Source organism: Petromyzon marinus, chromosome 80 (assembly GCF_048934315.1).
Source record: "Petromyzon marinus isolate PM22_M1 ecotype Great Lakes invasive population chromosome 80, UKy_Petmar_22M1.pri1.0, whole genome shotgun sequence".
Taxonomy (NCBI): domain Eukaryota; kingdom Metazoa; phylum Chordata; class Hyperoartia; order Petromyzontiformes; family Petromyzontidae; genus Petromyzon; species Petromyzon marinus.
This window is the reverse complement of record NC_133746.1, coordinates 6,212,963-6,230,518: the sequence shown is the minus strand read 5'-3', so window position 1 is coordinate 6,230,518 and position 17,556 is coordinate 6,212,963. Positions and strand designations below refer to the sequence as shown.

Here is a 17,556-nt window from a genome sequence, read left to right as displayed (position 1 = left end):
ACAAAGACACAAACAGACACAAAGTACTCACTTAGAAAGAAGTATTTGTGCTGTTGATTGTAAGGAAGGATTTTCATTTTCTTGACTCCGTACTATACATATGGGGGGGGGGCGGGGAGGGGTAGAATACAGAGCATAACTTCACATTTATTTTACCGCTAACAAAAACAACGATCCCCGCCATCCCCTCCTCCACTGTATCGCTGGGTTCGTAGCGCAGCGCACTAACCACTGTCACCACCGACATTATGATCACGACCTATCACCACCACCACCCCCACTATTTCTATCACCTCGATCATCACTTTCACCATCATCACCCCCACCACTGCCATCACCACCATCATCACCACCACCATTATCACATTCACTGCCATCATCATATTCACTGTCATCACCATCATCATATTTTCTCTTCTTTGGTTCTTTCGGTAAAATCACGTAGAATAATAAATTGATAAAATATAATAACACAATAATATTCTCACGACGTTTCGGCTACAACACAAGCGGCCTTCATCAGGTGAAGGGACGAGACAGTCTCACCTAATGAAGGCCGCTTGTGTTGTGGCCGAAACGTCGTGAGAATATGTGTTATTATATTTTAGCAATTTATTATTTTATTCTCATTCTACGTGACTTTACCGAAAGAACCAAAGAAGATGAATCATTGCAGTCACGAAAGCTTTAAATCGAAATCATATGTTCTCTTATCACCACCACCATCATATTCACTTTCATCACCACCATCATCATATTCACGCCCCCACCCATTCCCTTCTCCCAATGCCCCCCCCCTCCCCCATCACCTTCCCCCCACCCCCCCACAGCCCATCACCTCCACGGGTTGCGTGCGTCCCAGCACGAACACGTGCAGCATGTTGACGTCGGGGTCTTTTCGGAAGACGTTGGGCTTGGCGTGGTGCTGGAAGTGGCGGTGGTTCCACCAGCTGCCCGAGGCGCCCTTCAGGTGGCCGATGATGAACTTGTGGAGGAGGTGATTCCAGCGTGACGAGCGGAACACGGACAGGTGCCCGAAGTCGTGCTGCAGCCAGCCGGCCTGGGCCTGCCAGCGGAGACGCGCGCACGGAGAGAGCAGAGAGCACGGTCGCTCGATCGGAGATAACGAAGAGAGAGCAGGAAGAGGAGAGGGAGAGAGATGGGCACACTCACCACACAGAGATACATAGACTCATCATACAGATCATGGGACCTCCTTTGCCAGTATCAAAATAAGAGAGTAGGTTTTCCCCTTTTTTCTGGTTCTTTTGGTAAAGTCACGTAGAAGGGAAACAATAAAAGAAAATAATATTTTTATTATTTTATTGTTTCCCTTCTACGTGACTTTACCGAAAGAACCAAGAATATGAATCCCTGCAGTCACGAAAGCTTTAAATCAAAGTGTTAAGATTTTAAGGAAGGAGTGTTAAAACATCTTAACACCTGTTTTGTTGCCAGAAAAAAGGGAAAAACCTATTCTCATCATCATACAGAGACCCACAAACTTACCACAAAGACATGGACACCCATAGACTCACAGAGACCCACAGACTCGCCACACGCAGAGAGACCTATGGATTCACACAGAGACCTACAGACTCACCACGTACACAGAGAGACCCACAGACTCACCACACACACACAGAGACCCGTGGCTGACCTGCGACGTGGCGAGGATGATGGTGACGAGGACCGTGGGCACCCAGCCGGTACCGAAGAAGGCCAGGAGGCCCCAGGCCAGCGCCTCGAGGAGAATTATGTGGCCCAGATAGAGCGAGAAGAAGGAGGCGGAGGCCCTGAAGAGGCCCATGGTCTCGGCCGTCGCTCGCAACCTCTGGAAGTCCTCGACGAGCTCACGCTGTCCATTGGAGGCAATGGCGGGGGTGAGAGCAAGGCAAGAGAGAGAGAGAAAGCCAGGTGAGAGTGAGAGCTCCTAATTAGGCTCTGCTCCTTACTCTTTAGGCCCCACCCCTTCCTCTTTAGGCTCCACCTCTTCCTCTTTAGGCCCCACACCTTCCTCTTTAGGCCCCACCCCTTCCTCTTTAGCCCACTGCCTCCTTCCTCGTTTAGCCCCACTCTTTAGGCCCCTACCTGCTTCCTCTTTAGGTCCCACTCATTCTGTGGGCCCTGCCTCTTTGAGCAAGACTATCGGAGATGGTGCATCATTAAATGCTTGCTTGCTTGCTCGCTCGCTTGTTTGTTATGCCACCTGATAACTGTATTTGTGTGGCTGCATCGGCGAAGTGTACATACGGTACGGTGGAGCGTTTCCCAACACAGATTTGCCTGGATCATTTACTACATTGGCCCGACCCACGGACATCCATGGCGATGCTCAATAGGAAGTGACGTTGGTGGAGAGTATCATCACAATTCTGGCAACTGCCTGACGATGCCGGTTTCCCATCAGCGGTGCATCCATGCCCGATTGTTAAATGTCATGTGGATCGGTCTCCAAGCGACAATGCCGGCGCTACTGCTGAAGCGGTAACACATTGGCAGCTGCACTTTTATTCATATCCTGGCCCACCAATTCCCATGAGATTGAAAAGAACCCTAAACCACACACCAGAGTTGGTAAACCCAAAATAAACAGGAGCAGCCATTTTTTTTTTCACTGTAGGAGTAACAGAAAGTTTGCACATAGAAGAAGACCTGATTCAGGCAGTTATGAGAAGAAACTGGAACTATTTGAAAACTTATGTAGAATGGACATGCTGCCTGGACAGAAGCCCCCTCCTTCACTCTGCTGTCCGGGTATGGCACTGTCTCACTGAACATATTGTCAGCAAAATCACCAATTCTGGTCTCCAGGCATTCAAATACTGAAAACATGGGACATCTCCCTAACCTCACCGCATGCCTTGTAGTCTTTGAGCTACATCGAAGCCAATCATGCCGATTAGATGTACTGATGTCTGATATGGCTGTTGTTCACAATTGCACCAAATGAAGAAAAAAATGAAACTTAAAAGTTTAATAATAGGGTTTTTCCCCTTTTTTTCTGGCAACAAAACTGAAACCTTTGGTGTGTTGTTGTTGTTGTTGTTTTGGGAAAACGGAGGGAACCGGAAATAGAGGAAGACCTCACATCGAATGGCTGCTTTCATTATACGTTATTAGTATTATACTTTTAGTTCATTATAATGCGATGCCATTTTGTTCATGTATCATTCTCATTGTTTACATTGCGTCAGTCACTTCATTTAGTCCTGTAAAGCACTATGCATTGCTTTGTTTGCACGAATTGTCCTCTATAAGTAAAGTTTTATTGATTGACCAAAGGACACTGGCGCAAGAAAGATGTGGTCACTGTTCGAGCACATTGGCACTACAAGACGACAAGAGAGTAAAGTGGAAATACCAAATGACGAAATGTTGCAGTGGACACCCTCTACGGGCTATTTGCCCCGTGGATCGTGATGATGATGATGATGGGAAAAAGAGACTCAATATTTCAAGAGCCATGATGCGCGCGGTGAATGTAAATAACGCCACGGAAGAGGCACGTGATGGATTCGGGGCCGCAGGTTGAACGAAACCCTGGCCCTGGCCCGTACCTTCTTGCCGTTGTCTTGACTGGGCTCGTCTGGCGCCAGGTCCCCGATGTGGAACATCTTCAGGTACTTCTGGGAGACCGACAGATTCGGGTGGAAGGCCCGGAACGCGTCCTGCGGATCACCCCAGAAGGAACGAGAGAGAACGAGAGGTGCGGTAAATAAGCGGCAACTTAGCTGGGTGGTGGTGACGGTGGTGATGGTGGTCGTAGTGGTGGTGTTTGTGGTGGAAGTGGTCGTGGTGGAGGTGGTTGAGGTGGTCGTGAAGGTGGTGGTGGTGGAGGTCGTGGGGGTGTGGAGGAGGAAGAGTAGGAGATGGGTGGTAGTCGCGAGGTGAGCCATTAGCGTGCTGCACTACGAACACGGCGACCCGAGTTCAATTCCCGCTCACGGCCACCACCAGTGTGACTACCGAGTGGGCCGGCAGCGAGAGGCCACACTTCACGCGGTGGCCTCAAAGTGCACCTAGCCTGGCACGAGGACCGTGGTGGCGACGTCACCGCCACTGAGTGTGGCGAACGGTGGCTGCTGCGTGTGTTTATGGTGTAAGCAAAGACAAAGATCCCCCCGTGTAGCCTTAACAGACTGTAGGGGCAAGTGCTGTTAGCGAGCACCTATGAAGGCCAGCCACGGCACACGAGGGGGTGGTGGGTGGCCCAACACCACGCCCGGCCGCCTCTGTCTCCCCAGTGGCGATGTTTACTACACACCGCACCAGGTACTCATTTGAGGCTGAGTCGGCCGAGGGAGAGGGCCCAGGACGGGTTGTTTAGATAATGGCTGCTGTCACTGGCGCCGGTGGTGGTGGCGGCCGTGAGTGGGAATTGAACTCGGTCGTCCGCCAGTCGGACGTGTGGAGGAATATTTTAACCGCAGTCTCCCGTGAGATGGGTTGTGAGGTGGGGGGGGGGGGGGCAGTGGGTGGCTGGAGGGTAGGACGGTGGTTGTGGGGGGTATCTAATGAGGTCCGTTGCCAGGGCAACGCAGCTTGCCTGCCTCCCACATCATCGCTCTTCCCGTTCCCATGGCAACCGGGGAGATTCATGCACGTTGGGGGAAGTGCTGCTCGTAGCGAGTGGCAGCACTGTGGCTCACCCAGACGGGGGGGGGGGGGTGGCCACCAGCACCACACCTGGCCGTCTTTGTCTCCCCATACTTTTACGCATTGCACTCGGGAATCAAATGTTTACTACGCACCGGTACCAGTTAATCATTAGAGGCTCAGTCGATCTAGGAGGATGGATGATGGGTTGGGGATGGTGATGATGGTGATGATGGCGGTGGTGGTGATGATGATGATCATGATATTGGCATTGGTTATTGATGATGATAGTGGTGGTGGTGATGATCGTGACGTTGGTGGTGATGGTGGTGATGAAGGTGGCGATGATGAGTATGGTGATTATAAAACCTCTCACGCACATCCATTCATTACAGCTACCCAGTTAACAACAACAACAACAGCCCAGCCAAATGGCGTCAGCTTTGGAACATCGTTCACAGTTCTTGTCTGATTAACACTATGAGCTAAAAATAAAAAAAATGAAGACAAAGGACCCCCGTGTAGCATCTAAAAGACTGGTGTGGCAACTGCTGTCAGCAGCGAGGAGCAGCAGCGCCTACACACAGGCAAATATCCCCCGTGTAGCCTCTAACATAATATGGGGCAAGTGCTGTCAGCAGCGAGTGGGTCGCCACCAGCGGCAACGTTTCCTACGCACCGCACCAGCCACTGCTTCTCCCAGGCTGAGTAGACCTTAGAGAAAGTGGCTCGGGGTAATCGCAACGCCTGAGCGAGGCGGCAGCAAGTTCAAAGATTTAGGATTCCCTCCATCGGTACCGGAATCTCCCTTCTGGCACCAGCATCATCATCATCAGTGCCGTCATCACCACCATCATCATTGTCATCAACACAACCATCAGCTTGATTTGGTGCTTTCGTGAATGCAGGAATTACTCTTTGTTTTTTTGTTCGGTAAAGTCACGTAGAAATAAGACCCTCTGTGCTGCATCATATCGTTTCCAAATTTTACTAAATCTTGTTCAATTTGATGTGCTTTCTCCATCTCTCCGTGTTTCCTCTCTCTCTCTATAAATTTAGCTCTTCTATACCCGATGATGATTGCTCGCGTTGCAATCGAAACGTCGTATGCTATTATGTAATTTTATTTTATTTTATTATTTCTTATTTGTTACGTGACTTTACCGAAAAAACCTGCAGTCACGAAAGCACCAAATCAAGTTGAACCACCTCTACGGGGAGGTATGAAGTCTGTGTCTTTGCGTTGTCTCTGTTTGTGTCTCCGTGTATGTGTCGTGTCTCTCTCTCTCTCAAATGTCACACTTAACTTAAGTTTGTGTCTCTATGTTGTCTCTACCTGTGTTTCTGCCTCTGTGTCTACGTGTATGTGTCTTGTCTCTCTCCACAGTCCCTGTGGGCATGCTAATCTGATGTCTGTGCCCCTCCCCCCGTCACCACGCTGCAGCGGCATGTGCGGTGGCTCTTCTACTTAATCAGCCCAGTCCATGCTAATTTGTAGTCCTTTGCTCTGTCTCCCCCCCTCCCTCCCCCTCTGTTTAAAGCTTCGACACAGAAGCATTGTTTCACTGTGTCCCATGTGTGTGTGTCTCTCTCTCTGTGTGTGTGTCTCTGTGCTGGCTCTCTCTGCTTGGATGTCTATATATGTGTCTGTGATCGGTACTCTATCACTTTTAACCTATAATTTAGCAATCTTTGAAATAACGTAATCAGCCAGACCATGCGTTAATTGTGTTTTGACCAACCCTCTGTGCTGCATTATATTGTTTCCAAATTTTACTAAATCTTGTTCAATTTGATGTGCTTCTCCGTCTCTCTGTGTTTCCTCTCTCTCTCTCTATAAATTTAGCTCTTCTATACCTGATGATGATTGCTCGCGTTGCAATCGAAACGTCGTATGCTATTACGTAATTTTATTTTATTATTATTTCTTATTTCTACGTGACTTTACCGAAAAAACCAAAGAGTACAACCACAGGCATCACCACCACTACCGCCACCGAGATGGTGAAAGCTGGAACATTTCCTTTCTCGATTAACAAATAAAAACATTACGCAACAAAAGAAAAAATAGGGCAGTTGACGAAGCTGGCACCTCGTGAATGGCTGATTATACCCACCAGTCAGATTCTACCCACCACTCAGATTCTACCCACCGCTCAGATTCTACCCACCACTCAGATTCTACCCACCATTCAGATTCTAGCCACCACTCAGATTCTACCCACCACTCAGATTCTACCCACCACTCAGAATCTACCCACAGCTAAGATTCTACCCACCACTCAGATTCTACCCACCACTCAGATTCTACCCACCACTCAGATTCTACCCACCACTCAGAATCTACCCACAGCTCAGATTCTGCCCACAGCTCAGATTCTACCGACCACTCAGATTCTACCCACCACTCAGATTCTACCCACCACTCAGATTCTACCCACCACTCAGATTCTACCCACTACTCAGATTCTAGCCACCACTCAGATTCTACCCACCACTCAGAATCTACCCACAGATAAGATTCTACCCACCACTCAGATTCTACCCACCACTCAGATTATGCCCACCACTCAGATTCTACCCACCACTCAGATTCTACCCACCACTCAGATTTTACCCACCACTCAGATTATACCCACCAGTCAGATTCTACCCACCACTCAGATTCTATCCACCGCTCAGATTCTACCCACCATTCAGATTCTACCCACCACTCAGATTCTACCCACCACTCAGATTCTATCCACCGCTCAGATTCTACCCACCACTCAGATTCTACCCACCATTCAGATTCTACCCACCGCTCAGATTCTACTCACCACTCAGATTCTACCCACCACTCAGATTATACCCACCAGTCAGATTCTACCCACCACTCAGATTCTATCCACCGCTCAGATTCTACCCACCACTCAGATTCTACCCACCATTCAGATTTTACCCACCGCTCAGATTCTACTCACCACTCAGATTCTACCCATCACTCAGATTATACCCACCAGTTAGATTCTACCCACAGCTCAGATTCTGCCCACAGCTCAGATTCTACCCACCACTCAGATTATACCCACCAGTCAGATTCTACCCACCACTCAGATTCTACCCACCGCTCAGATTCTAACCACCACTCAGATTCTACCCACCATTCAGATTCTACCCACCACTCAGATTCTACCCACCACTCAGATTCTACCCACCACTCAGAATCTACCCACAGCTAAGATTCTACCCACCACTCAGATTCTACCCACCACTCAGATTCTACCCACCACTCAGATTCTACCCACCACTCAGAATCTACCCACACCTCAGATTCTGCCCACAGCTCAGATTCTACCCACCACTCAGATTCTACCCACCACTCAGATTCTACCGACCACTCAGATTCTACCCACCACTCAGATTCTACCCACCACTCAGATTCTACCCACCACTCAGATTCTACCCACTACTCAGATTCTACCCACCACTCAGATTCTACCCACCACTCAGAATCTACCCACAGATAAGATTCTACCCACCACTCAGATTCTACCCACCACTCAGATTATGCCCACCACTCAGATTCTACCCACCACTCAGATTTTACCCACCACTCAGATTATACCCATCACTCAGATTATACCCACCAGTTAGATTCTACCCACAGCTCAGATTCTGCCCACAGCTCAGATTCTACCCACCACTCAGATTATACCCACCAGTCAGATTCTACCCACCACTCAGATTCTACCCACCGCTCAGATTCTACCCACCACTCAGATTCTACCCACCATTCAGATTCTACCCACCACTCAGATTCTACCCACCACTCAGATTCTACCCACCACTCAGAATCTACCCACAGCTAAGATTCTACCCACCACTCAGATTCTACCCACCACTCAGATTCTACCCACCACTCAGATTCTACCCACCGCTCAGATTCTACCCACCACTCAGATTATACCCACCAGTCAGATTCTACCCACCAGTCAGATTCTACCCACCACTCAGATTCTATCCACCGCTCAGATTCTACCCACCACTCAGATTCTACCGACCACTCAGATTCTACCCACCACTCAGAATCTACCCACAGCTAAGATTCTACCCACCACTCAGATTCTACCCACCACTCAGATTCTACCCACCACTCAGATTCTACCCACCACTCAGATTCTACCCACCACTCAGATTCTACCCACCACTCAGATTCTACCCACCACTCAGAATCTACCCACAGCTCAGATTCTGCCCACAGCTCAGATTCTACCCACCACTCAGATTCTACCCATCACTCAGATTTTACCCACCACTCAGATTCTACCCACCACTCAGATTCTACCCACCACTCAGAATCTACCCACAGCTCAGATTCTACCCACCACTCAGATTCTACCCACCACTCAGATTCTACCCACCACTCAGATTCTACCCACCACTCAGAAGCTACCCACAGCTCAGATTCTGCCCACCACTCAGATTCTACCCACCACTCAGATTCTACCCACCACTCAGAATCTACCCACAGCTCAGATTCTGCCCACAGCTCAGATTCTACCCACCACTCAGATTCTACCAACCACTCAGATTCTACCCACCACTCAGATTCTGCTGCCCCTACCACTGATCCACTCAGTGGCAGAGGTCTCTTCACTCCAGACGGGTCCAGGAGATGGGACTGCTGACCAACGCTTTACTCAGGAACAAAATTCCTGCGCTCAACCCTGATCCAGCGTGTCGTGCACAGCACTGCCAGACGCGCAAAACTGAACAACGCGGCATGCATTGTGACCGTCGCTGATGCTACAAGACTGACATCACCCCCCCCCCCGCCCTCCCACTGTAATCGCCATCCTCTCGGTACGCACTGAATTCTTAACTTCTTTCGCACGGCACGCCGGCCCAACCGTGCTTATGGGACAACATTCTGGCGTTGAATGTAAGGACAACATTCTGGCGCTGAATGTCTGTGAGCAAAGCGCGCGGGGAGGTGACAGTCGGTCTCCTGCCACCAACAGCCACCTACAGCCATCAGCAACCAAGGTAGTTCAACGTGTGGACGTTGAACTACCTTGGCACCGTACGCAGGCCAACCGTGCTCTTCGGCTCCACGAAGCTGATGCTGATGATAGCACTGCCGACGATGATGACGGTGATTTCGAGCAGACATCACCTGCGTGCCTCCAGCGAGAACCCCCGCGTGCCGACACACACAGGTGGCGTGTCAGGTTGCAGTGGCAGATATCACCCGAGCGAGCTCCATGCTGTGGGACCTATTGTCAACCGAGACCCCCAGACTCACACAGAGGGAGCCCATAGACTCACACGGAGACCCATGGATTAACTCACAAAGACTTACATAGAAACTCACAGACTCACGTAGAGACCCAAGGACTCACACGGAGTCTCACAGACTCAGACAGAGACCAACAGACTCATAATGAGACCGACAGACTCACACAGAGACCCATAGAGTCACACCTATACTCACAGGATCACAAAGAGTCCCACACACTCACATAGAGACCCACAGACGCACTGAAACAGAGACCCACATACTCACACAGAGACCCATAGAATCACACCGACACTCACAGACTCACAATAGATACCGACAGACTCACAGAGACCCACAGACTCACACAGAGACCAACAGAATCACACCGAAACTCACAGACTCACAAAGAGACCCACAGACTCATAGAGACCCACAGACTCACATAGAGACCAACAGACTCACACAGAGACCCACAGACTCACACAGACACCCATAGACTCACATATGGACTCACACAGAGACCCACAGACTCACACTGAGACCCACAGACTCACACAGAGACCAACAGAATCACACCGAAACTCACAGACTCACAAAGAGACCCACAGACTCACAGAGACCCACAGACTCACATAGAGACCAACAGACTCACACAGAGACCCACAGACTCACACAGACACCCATAGACTCACATATGGACTCACACAGAGACCCACAGACTCACACTGAGACCCGAAGACTCACACAGAGACCAACAGAATCACACCGAAACTCACAGACTCACAAAGAGACCCACAGACTCACAAAGACCCACAAACTCACAGAGACCCACAGACTCACATAGAGACCAAGAGGCTCACACAGGTACCCACAGACTCACACTGAGACCCACAGAATCACACTGAAACTCACAGACTCACAAAGAGACCCACAGACTCACAGAGACCCACAGACTCACAACGAGACCCACAATCTCACATAGAGACCTACAGACTCACACTGAGACCCACAGACTCACACAGACACCCATTGACTCACAAATAGACACACAGAGACCCACAGACTCACACTGAGACCCACAGACTCACACAGAGACCAATAGAATCACACCGAAACTCACAGACTCACAAAGAGGCCCACAGACTCACAGAGACCCGCAGACTCATAAAGAAAACCCACACTCACATAAAGACTTACAGACTCGCACAAGAGACCCACAGACTCACACAGACACCCATAGGCTCACAGACAGACTCACACAGAGACCAACAAACTCACAAAGAGACCCACAGACTCACAGAGACCCACAAACTCACAAATCGAACTCACAGACTCACACAGAGACCCACAGACTCACACAGACACCCATAGACTCACATATGGACTCACACAGAGACCCACAGACTCACACTGAGACCCGAAGACTCACACAGAGACCAACAGAATCACACCGAAACTCACAGACTCACAAAGAGACCCACAGACTCACAAAGACCCACAAACTCACAGAGACCCACAGACTCACATAGAGACCAAGAGGCTCACACAGGGACCCACAGACTCACACATACACCCATAGACTCACATATGGACTCACACAGGTACCCACAGACTCACACTGAGACCCACAGAATCACACCGAAACTCACAGACTCACAAAGAGACCCACAGACTCACAGAGACCCACAGACTCACAACGAGACCCACAATCTCACATAGAGACCTACAGACTCACACTGAGACCCACAGACTCACACAGACACCCATTGACTCACAAATAGACACACAGAGACCCACAGACTCACACTGAGACCCACAGACTCACACAGAGACCAATAGAATCACACCGAAACTCACAGACTCACAAAGAGGCCCACAGACTCACAGAGACCCGCAGACTCATAAAGAAAACCCACACTCACATAGAGACTTACAGACTCGCACAAGAGACCCACAGACTCACACAGACACCCATAGGCTCACAGACAGACTCACACAGAGACCAACAAACTCACAAAGAGACCCACAGACTCACAGAGACCCACAAACTCACAAATCGAACTCACAGACTCACATAGAGACCTACATATTCACACAAGAGACCCGCAGACTCACACAGACACCCATAGATTCATACACAGACTCACACTGAGACCCACAAACTCGCACAGAGACCAAAATAATCACACCGAAACTCACAGACTCACAAAGAGACCGACAGACTCACAGAGACCCACAGACTCACAACGAGGCCCACAGTCTCACATAGAGACCTACAGACTCACACAGAGACCCACAGACTCACACAGATACCCATTGACTCAGAAATAGACACACAGAGACCCACAGACTCACACGGAGACCCACAGACTCACACAGAGACCAATAGAATCACACTGAAACTCACAGACTCACAAAGAGGCCCACAGACTCACAGAGACCCGCAGACTCATAAAGAAAACCCACAGACTCACATAGAGACTTACAGACTCACACAAGAGACCCACAGACTCACACAGACACCCATAGGCTCACACACAGACTCACACAGAGACCAACAAACTCACAAAGAGACCCACAGACTCACAGAGACCCACAAACTCACAAAGCGAACCCACAGACTCACATAGAGACCTACAGATTCACACAAGAGACCCGCAGACTCACACAGACACCCATAGATTCATACACAGACACACACTGAGACCCACAAACTCACACAGAGACCAAAATAATCACACCGAAACTCACAGACTCCCAAAGAGACCTACAGACTCACACAAAGACCCACAGACTCACACAGACACCCATAGACTCACATATAGACTCACACAGAGACCCACGGACTCACACAGAGTCCCAAAAACTCACACAGAGACCCAGAGACAAACGTACAGACACACTGACAAACATGGAGACGCATAGTTTCACATAGAAACCAAAAACTAACATCGAGTCACCATGGACTCGTAGGGAGCTAGAGTGAACGACTCCGAGTGAGCCAGAAGGAGGGAAACGATTGCTGCCACGCGTACGTGCGAGGGGGAAACGCTCCCCGTACAGATAGAACTAGCGCCTTCTCCTCGCAGAGCCAGGGGGTACAGCTACTCCTCGACACCCACCCACGGGTAGAAGGGGGTATATCCAACAACCTATCTGTGTGTGATTCACCAACCCTCCCTGCTCATGCTGAATGATTACAGCAACAGCAGCAGCATAGCCACCACCACCACGTGCAGCAGCAGGATAGCCACCACCACGTGCAACAGCAGCAGCATAACCACCACCACGTGCAACAGCAGCATAGCCACCACCACCACGTGCAGCAGCATAGCCACCACCACCACGTGCAGCAGCAGCATAGCCACCACCACCACGTGCAGCAGCAGCAGCATAACCACCACCACGTGCACCAGCAGCATAGCCACCACTACGTGCAACAGCAGCAACATAGCTGCCACCACGTGCAGCAGCAGCATAGCCACCACCACGTGCAACAGCAGCAACATAGCTGCCACCACGTGCAACAGCAGCAGCATAGCTGCCACCACCACGTGCAGCAGCAGCATAGCTACCATGAGCACGAGCAGCGGGCAGCGAGCAGGTTGCGAGCTGCCCGTCTTTCCCAGATGGGATTTGCGGTGTCTGGATCTGCGGATTAACCCTCGTGCTTCCGTCGCTGGACAAACAGAACGAGCCACTGTGAGGAGGGGGGGGAGACAGGAGAGTGGTTGGGTGGGTGGGTGAGTGAGTGAGTGGGTGAGTGAGTGGGTGGGTGAGTGAGTGGGTGAGTGAGTGAGTGGGTGAGTGAGTGAGTGGGTGAGTGGGTGAGTGAGTGAGTGGGTGAGTGAGTGGGTGAGTGAGTGGGTGAGTGAGTGGGTGAGTTACTGGGGAGTGAGTGAGTGGGTGGGTGAGTGGGTGAGTGAATGAGTGGGTGGGTGAATGGGTGGGTGAGTAGGTGAGTTACTGGGTGAGTAAGTGGGTGAGTTGCTTTGTGAGTAAGTGGGTGAGTGAGTGGATGAGTGAGTGGGTGAGTGAGTGGGAGAGTGAGTGGGTGGGTGAGTGGGTGGGTGAGTGCGTGAGTTACTGGGTGAGCGAGTGGGTGAGTGGGTGAGTGAGTGAGTGGGTGAGTGGGTGGGTGAGTGGGTGAGTTACTGGGTGAGTGAGTGGGTGAGTGAGTGGGTGGGTGAGTGGGTGGGTGAGTGCGTGAGTTACTGGGTGAGCGAGTGGGTGAGTGGGTGGGTGGGTGAGTGGGTGGGTTACTGGGTGAGTGAGTGGGTGGGTGAGTTAGTGGGGGAGTTACTGGGTGAGTGAGCGGGTGGGTGAGTGAGTGGGTGAGTGGGTGGGTGAGTTACTGGGTGAGTGAGTGGATGAGTGAGTGGGTGAGTTACTGAGTGAGTGAGTGCATGGGTGAGTTGCTTGGTGAGTGAGCAGGTGAGGTGGGTGAGTTAGTGGGTGATTGGCTGGGTGAGTTATTGGGTGATTGGCTGGGTGAGTTATTGGGATAGTGGGTGAATGAGTGAGTAGGTGTATGTTGAACTTCTTTCGCACCGTACATAGCCAACCACGCTAATTGGGGATACGTGCAATGAGAACAAATTCACACAAAAATGGTGAGCGGTGGTGCAGCAGTTAGCGCACTGCACTACGAACCCGGCTACCCAATTTCGTTTCCTGCTCACGGCCAACACCGGTGACAATTACTTGAACCGGTCATGGGCCTCCCCTAAGTCAACTCAGCCTCAAATGTGTACCTGGTGCCGTGTGTAAACATCCCCACTGGGGAGACAAAGGCGGCCGGGCGTGGTGCTGGCCACCCACCCCCTCGTGTGCCGTTCCGGCCTTCATAGGTACTCGCTAACAGCACTTGCGGCGGGTAAATCATTGAGTGACTGAGTTAGCTGAAGTTTCAAGTGGCTATCAAACAGCAGGTGGGTCTCTGTGTGAGTCTGTGCATCCCTATGTGAGTCTGTGGGTCTCTGTGTGAGTCTGTGGATCTCTATGTGAGCCTGTGGGTCTCTATGTGAGTCTATAGGTCTCTACGTGAGTCTGTGGGTTTCTATGTGAGTCTGTGGGTCTCTTTGTGAGTCTGTAGGTCTCTATGTGAGTCTATAGGTCTCTACGTGGGTCTGTGGGTCTCTATGTGAGTCTGTGGGTCTCTGTGTGAGTCTGTGGGTCTCTGTGTGAGTCTGTGCGTCCCTATGTGAGTCTGTGGGTCTCTGTGTGAGTCTGTGGGTCTCTATGTGAGTCTGTGGGTCTCTATGTAAGTCTATGGGTCTATATGTGAGTCTATAGGTCTCTACGTGAGTCTGTGGGTCTCTATGTGAGTCTGTGGGTCTCTGTGTGAGTCTGTGGGTCTCAATGTGAGTCCATGGGTCTCTATGTGAGTCTATAGGTCTCTACGTGAGTCTGTGGGTCTCTATGTGAGTCTGTGGGTCTCTGTGTGAGTCTGTGGGTCTCTGTGTGAGTTGTGGGTCTCTGTCTGAGTCTGTACGTCTCTATGTGAGTCTATGGGTCTCTATGTGAGTCTATAGGTCTCTGTGTGAGTCTCTGTGTCTCTGTGTGAGTCTGTGCGTCCCTGTGTGAGTTTGTGGGTCTCAGTGTGAGTCTTTGGGCTCTCTTTGTGAGTGTGTGGGTCTTGATTTGAGTCTGTGGGTCTCTACGTGAGTCTGTGGGTATCTTTGCGTTTGTATATCTCTGTGTGAGTCTGTGGGTCTCTGTGTGAATATGTGGGTCTCTGTGTGAGTCTGTGGGTCTCTGTGTGAGTCGGTGGGTCTTAATGGGAGTCTGTATGGAGATGTTCTGGTGTCGGTGGTAGTGAAAGAGAAGGAGGTGGTGATTTTGGTGGTGGTGTAGGTGGTGGTGCAGGTGATCGTGTAGGTGGTGGTGTAGGTGATGGTGCAGGTGGAGGTGCAAGTGGTGTAGGTGGTGTAGGTGGTGATGGTGTAGGAGGAGGTGGTGTAGTTGATGGTGTAAGTGGTGCAGGTGATGGTGCAGGAGGAGGTAGTGCAGGTGGTGCAGGTGGTGCAGGAGGAGGTGGTGTAGTTGATGGTGCAGGTGGTGCAGGAGGAGGTGGTGCAGGTGATGGTGCAGGTGTAGGTGCAGGTGGTGGAGGTGATGGTGCAGGTGATGGTGCAGGTGATGGTGTAGGTGGTGTAGGTGGTGGTGCAGGTGATGGTGCAGGTGATGGTGTAGGTGATGGTGCAGGTGATGGTGTATGTGGTGATGCAGGTGATGGTGTATGTGGTGATGCAGGTGATGGTGCAGGTGATGGTGCAGGTGATGGTGGTGCAGGTGATGGTGGTGCGGGTGATGGTGCAGGTGATGATGCAGGTGATGGTGCTGGAGTCGTCGTTACCGTGGCGTCCTCCCCGGCGTAGTGCGCCAGGAGTCGCGGCCCCCCCGGGTGCCGGGCCCCCCACGCGGTGACGTCATAGACGCGCCTCTCCACCACGAGCCAGCGAGGCTCGCCGTTGCGACCTCCGCTCCTCCGCGACACCTCGTCCCAGGTCCACAGCCGGGGAGACGCCGACGACGAAGACGACGACGACGATGACGGTGGTGACACCGACGATGATGACGACGGCGCCGACGGTGCTGACGGCCCTACCGATTTCTCGCGAGACGATGCGGACGAGGACGACGACGGGGATCGAGATCGAGCAGCGGTTGTTCGTTGTTGAGAAATGCCGCCCATCGTCGAAGACGTCTTCGTCGCTGCTGCTGCTGCTGCTGCACCACCGATCCCATCGGCGTCTCCGTTCTGGACGCCCGCCGATCCAGGGGGTACCTCGCCAGAGACCCCCTCGGTGCTTTGCTGCTGCTGCCCCTTGGATGCTGGGGAGCAGGGTGCCCCTCCACAAGTCGCTCCACTCTGCTGCCCGCCGCGACCCATGGCTCGCTGCTGATGCCGTTGGCTCGCTCGCTCGCTGCTGCTGCTGCCTCTGCTACCCGCCTCTGCGGTGATAGTGGCGGCGGTGGTGGTGGTGGTGGTGGCTGAGTGACAGAGGGAGGGGGGTCGGGGTGGTGGTGTTGGTAGGGGGTGAGACGGAACGGTGGAGGGGGGGGGTTGGGGAGAGAGATTGTGGAGAGAGAGAGAAAGAGAGAGATGGGCAGAGAGAGGGAGATTGTGGGGAGAGAGAGAGAGAGATGGGCAGAGAGAGAGAGATGGGCAGAGAGAGATTGTGGAGAGAGAGATTGTGGAGAGAGAGAGAGATGGGCAGAGAGAGGGAGATTGTGGGGAGAGAGAGATTGTGAGGAGAGAGATTGTGGGAGAGAGAGAGAGAGATAGGCAGAGAGAGATTGTGGGGAGAGAGAGAGAGATGGGCAGAGAGAGAGAGAGATAGGCAGAGAGAGATTGTGGAGAGAGAGAAAGATTGTGGAGAGAGAGAGGTGGGGAGAAAGGGAGGCACTACGAATCAGAGAGAGAGAGGGACACGAGGAGAGTGGGAGGGGAGGAGACTGAACGGGGGGGAGAGAGGCAGGGAGGGAGGGGAGAGAGAGTGGGGGGGTAACACGGGGAGGGAGAGAGGCACAGAGAGAGAGTCTGCTGAGACTGAACCATTAATGTGTGCTGGGGGAGGGAGCGGTGGCGCAGTGGTTAGGTGCCCTGTGCCACGCGTCGCACCCAGCAGAGAGAGAGAGAGAGACACGACCACCAACACCACCAGCGGTGGTGACAGCAGCGATTATCT

At 51.7% G+C, this 17,556-nt stretch overlaps 1 protein-coding gene across 1 annotated transcript in view; it reads right to left on the bottom strand.

Moving 5' to 3' along the window:
* FADS2 (fatty acid desaturase 2) overlaps positions 1-17,283 on the bottom strand; it is a 29,586-nt gene extending 12,303 nt beyond the window's left edge. Inside the window, exons 1-5 of the mRNA XM_076057202.1 lie at positions 16,221-17,283; positions 3,561-3,671; positions 1,661-1,858; positions 839-1,066; positions 32-92 (exon numbers count right to left, since the gene is read on the bottom strand). Of these exons, the coding sequence (XP_075913317.1) occupies positions 32-92; positions 839-1,066; positions 1,661-1,858; positions 3,561-3,671; positions 16,221-16,757 (1,135 nt within the window). The 5' untranslated portion in view covers positions 16,758-17,283. The remainder of the gene's footprint in view (positions 1-31; positions 93-838; positions 1,067-1,660; positions 1,859-3,560; positions 3,672-16,220) is intronic.
* Between the last annotated feature and the right edge of the window lie 273 nt (positions 17,284-17,556).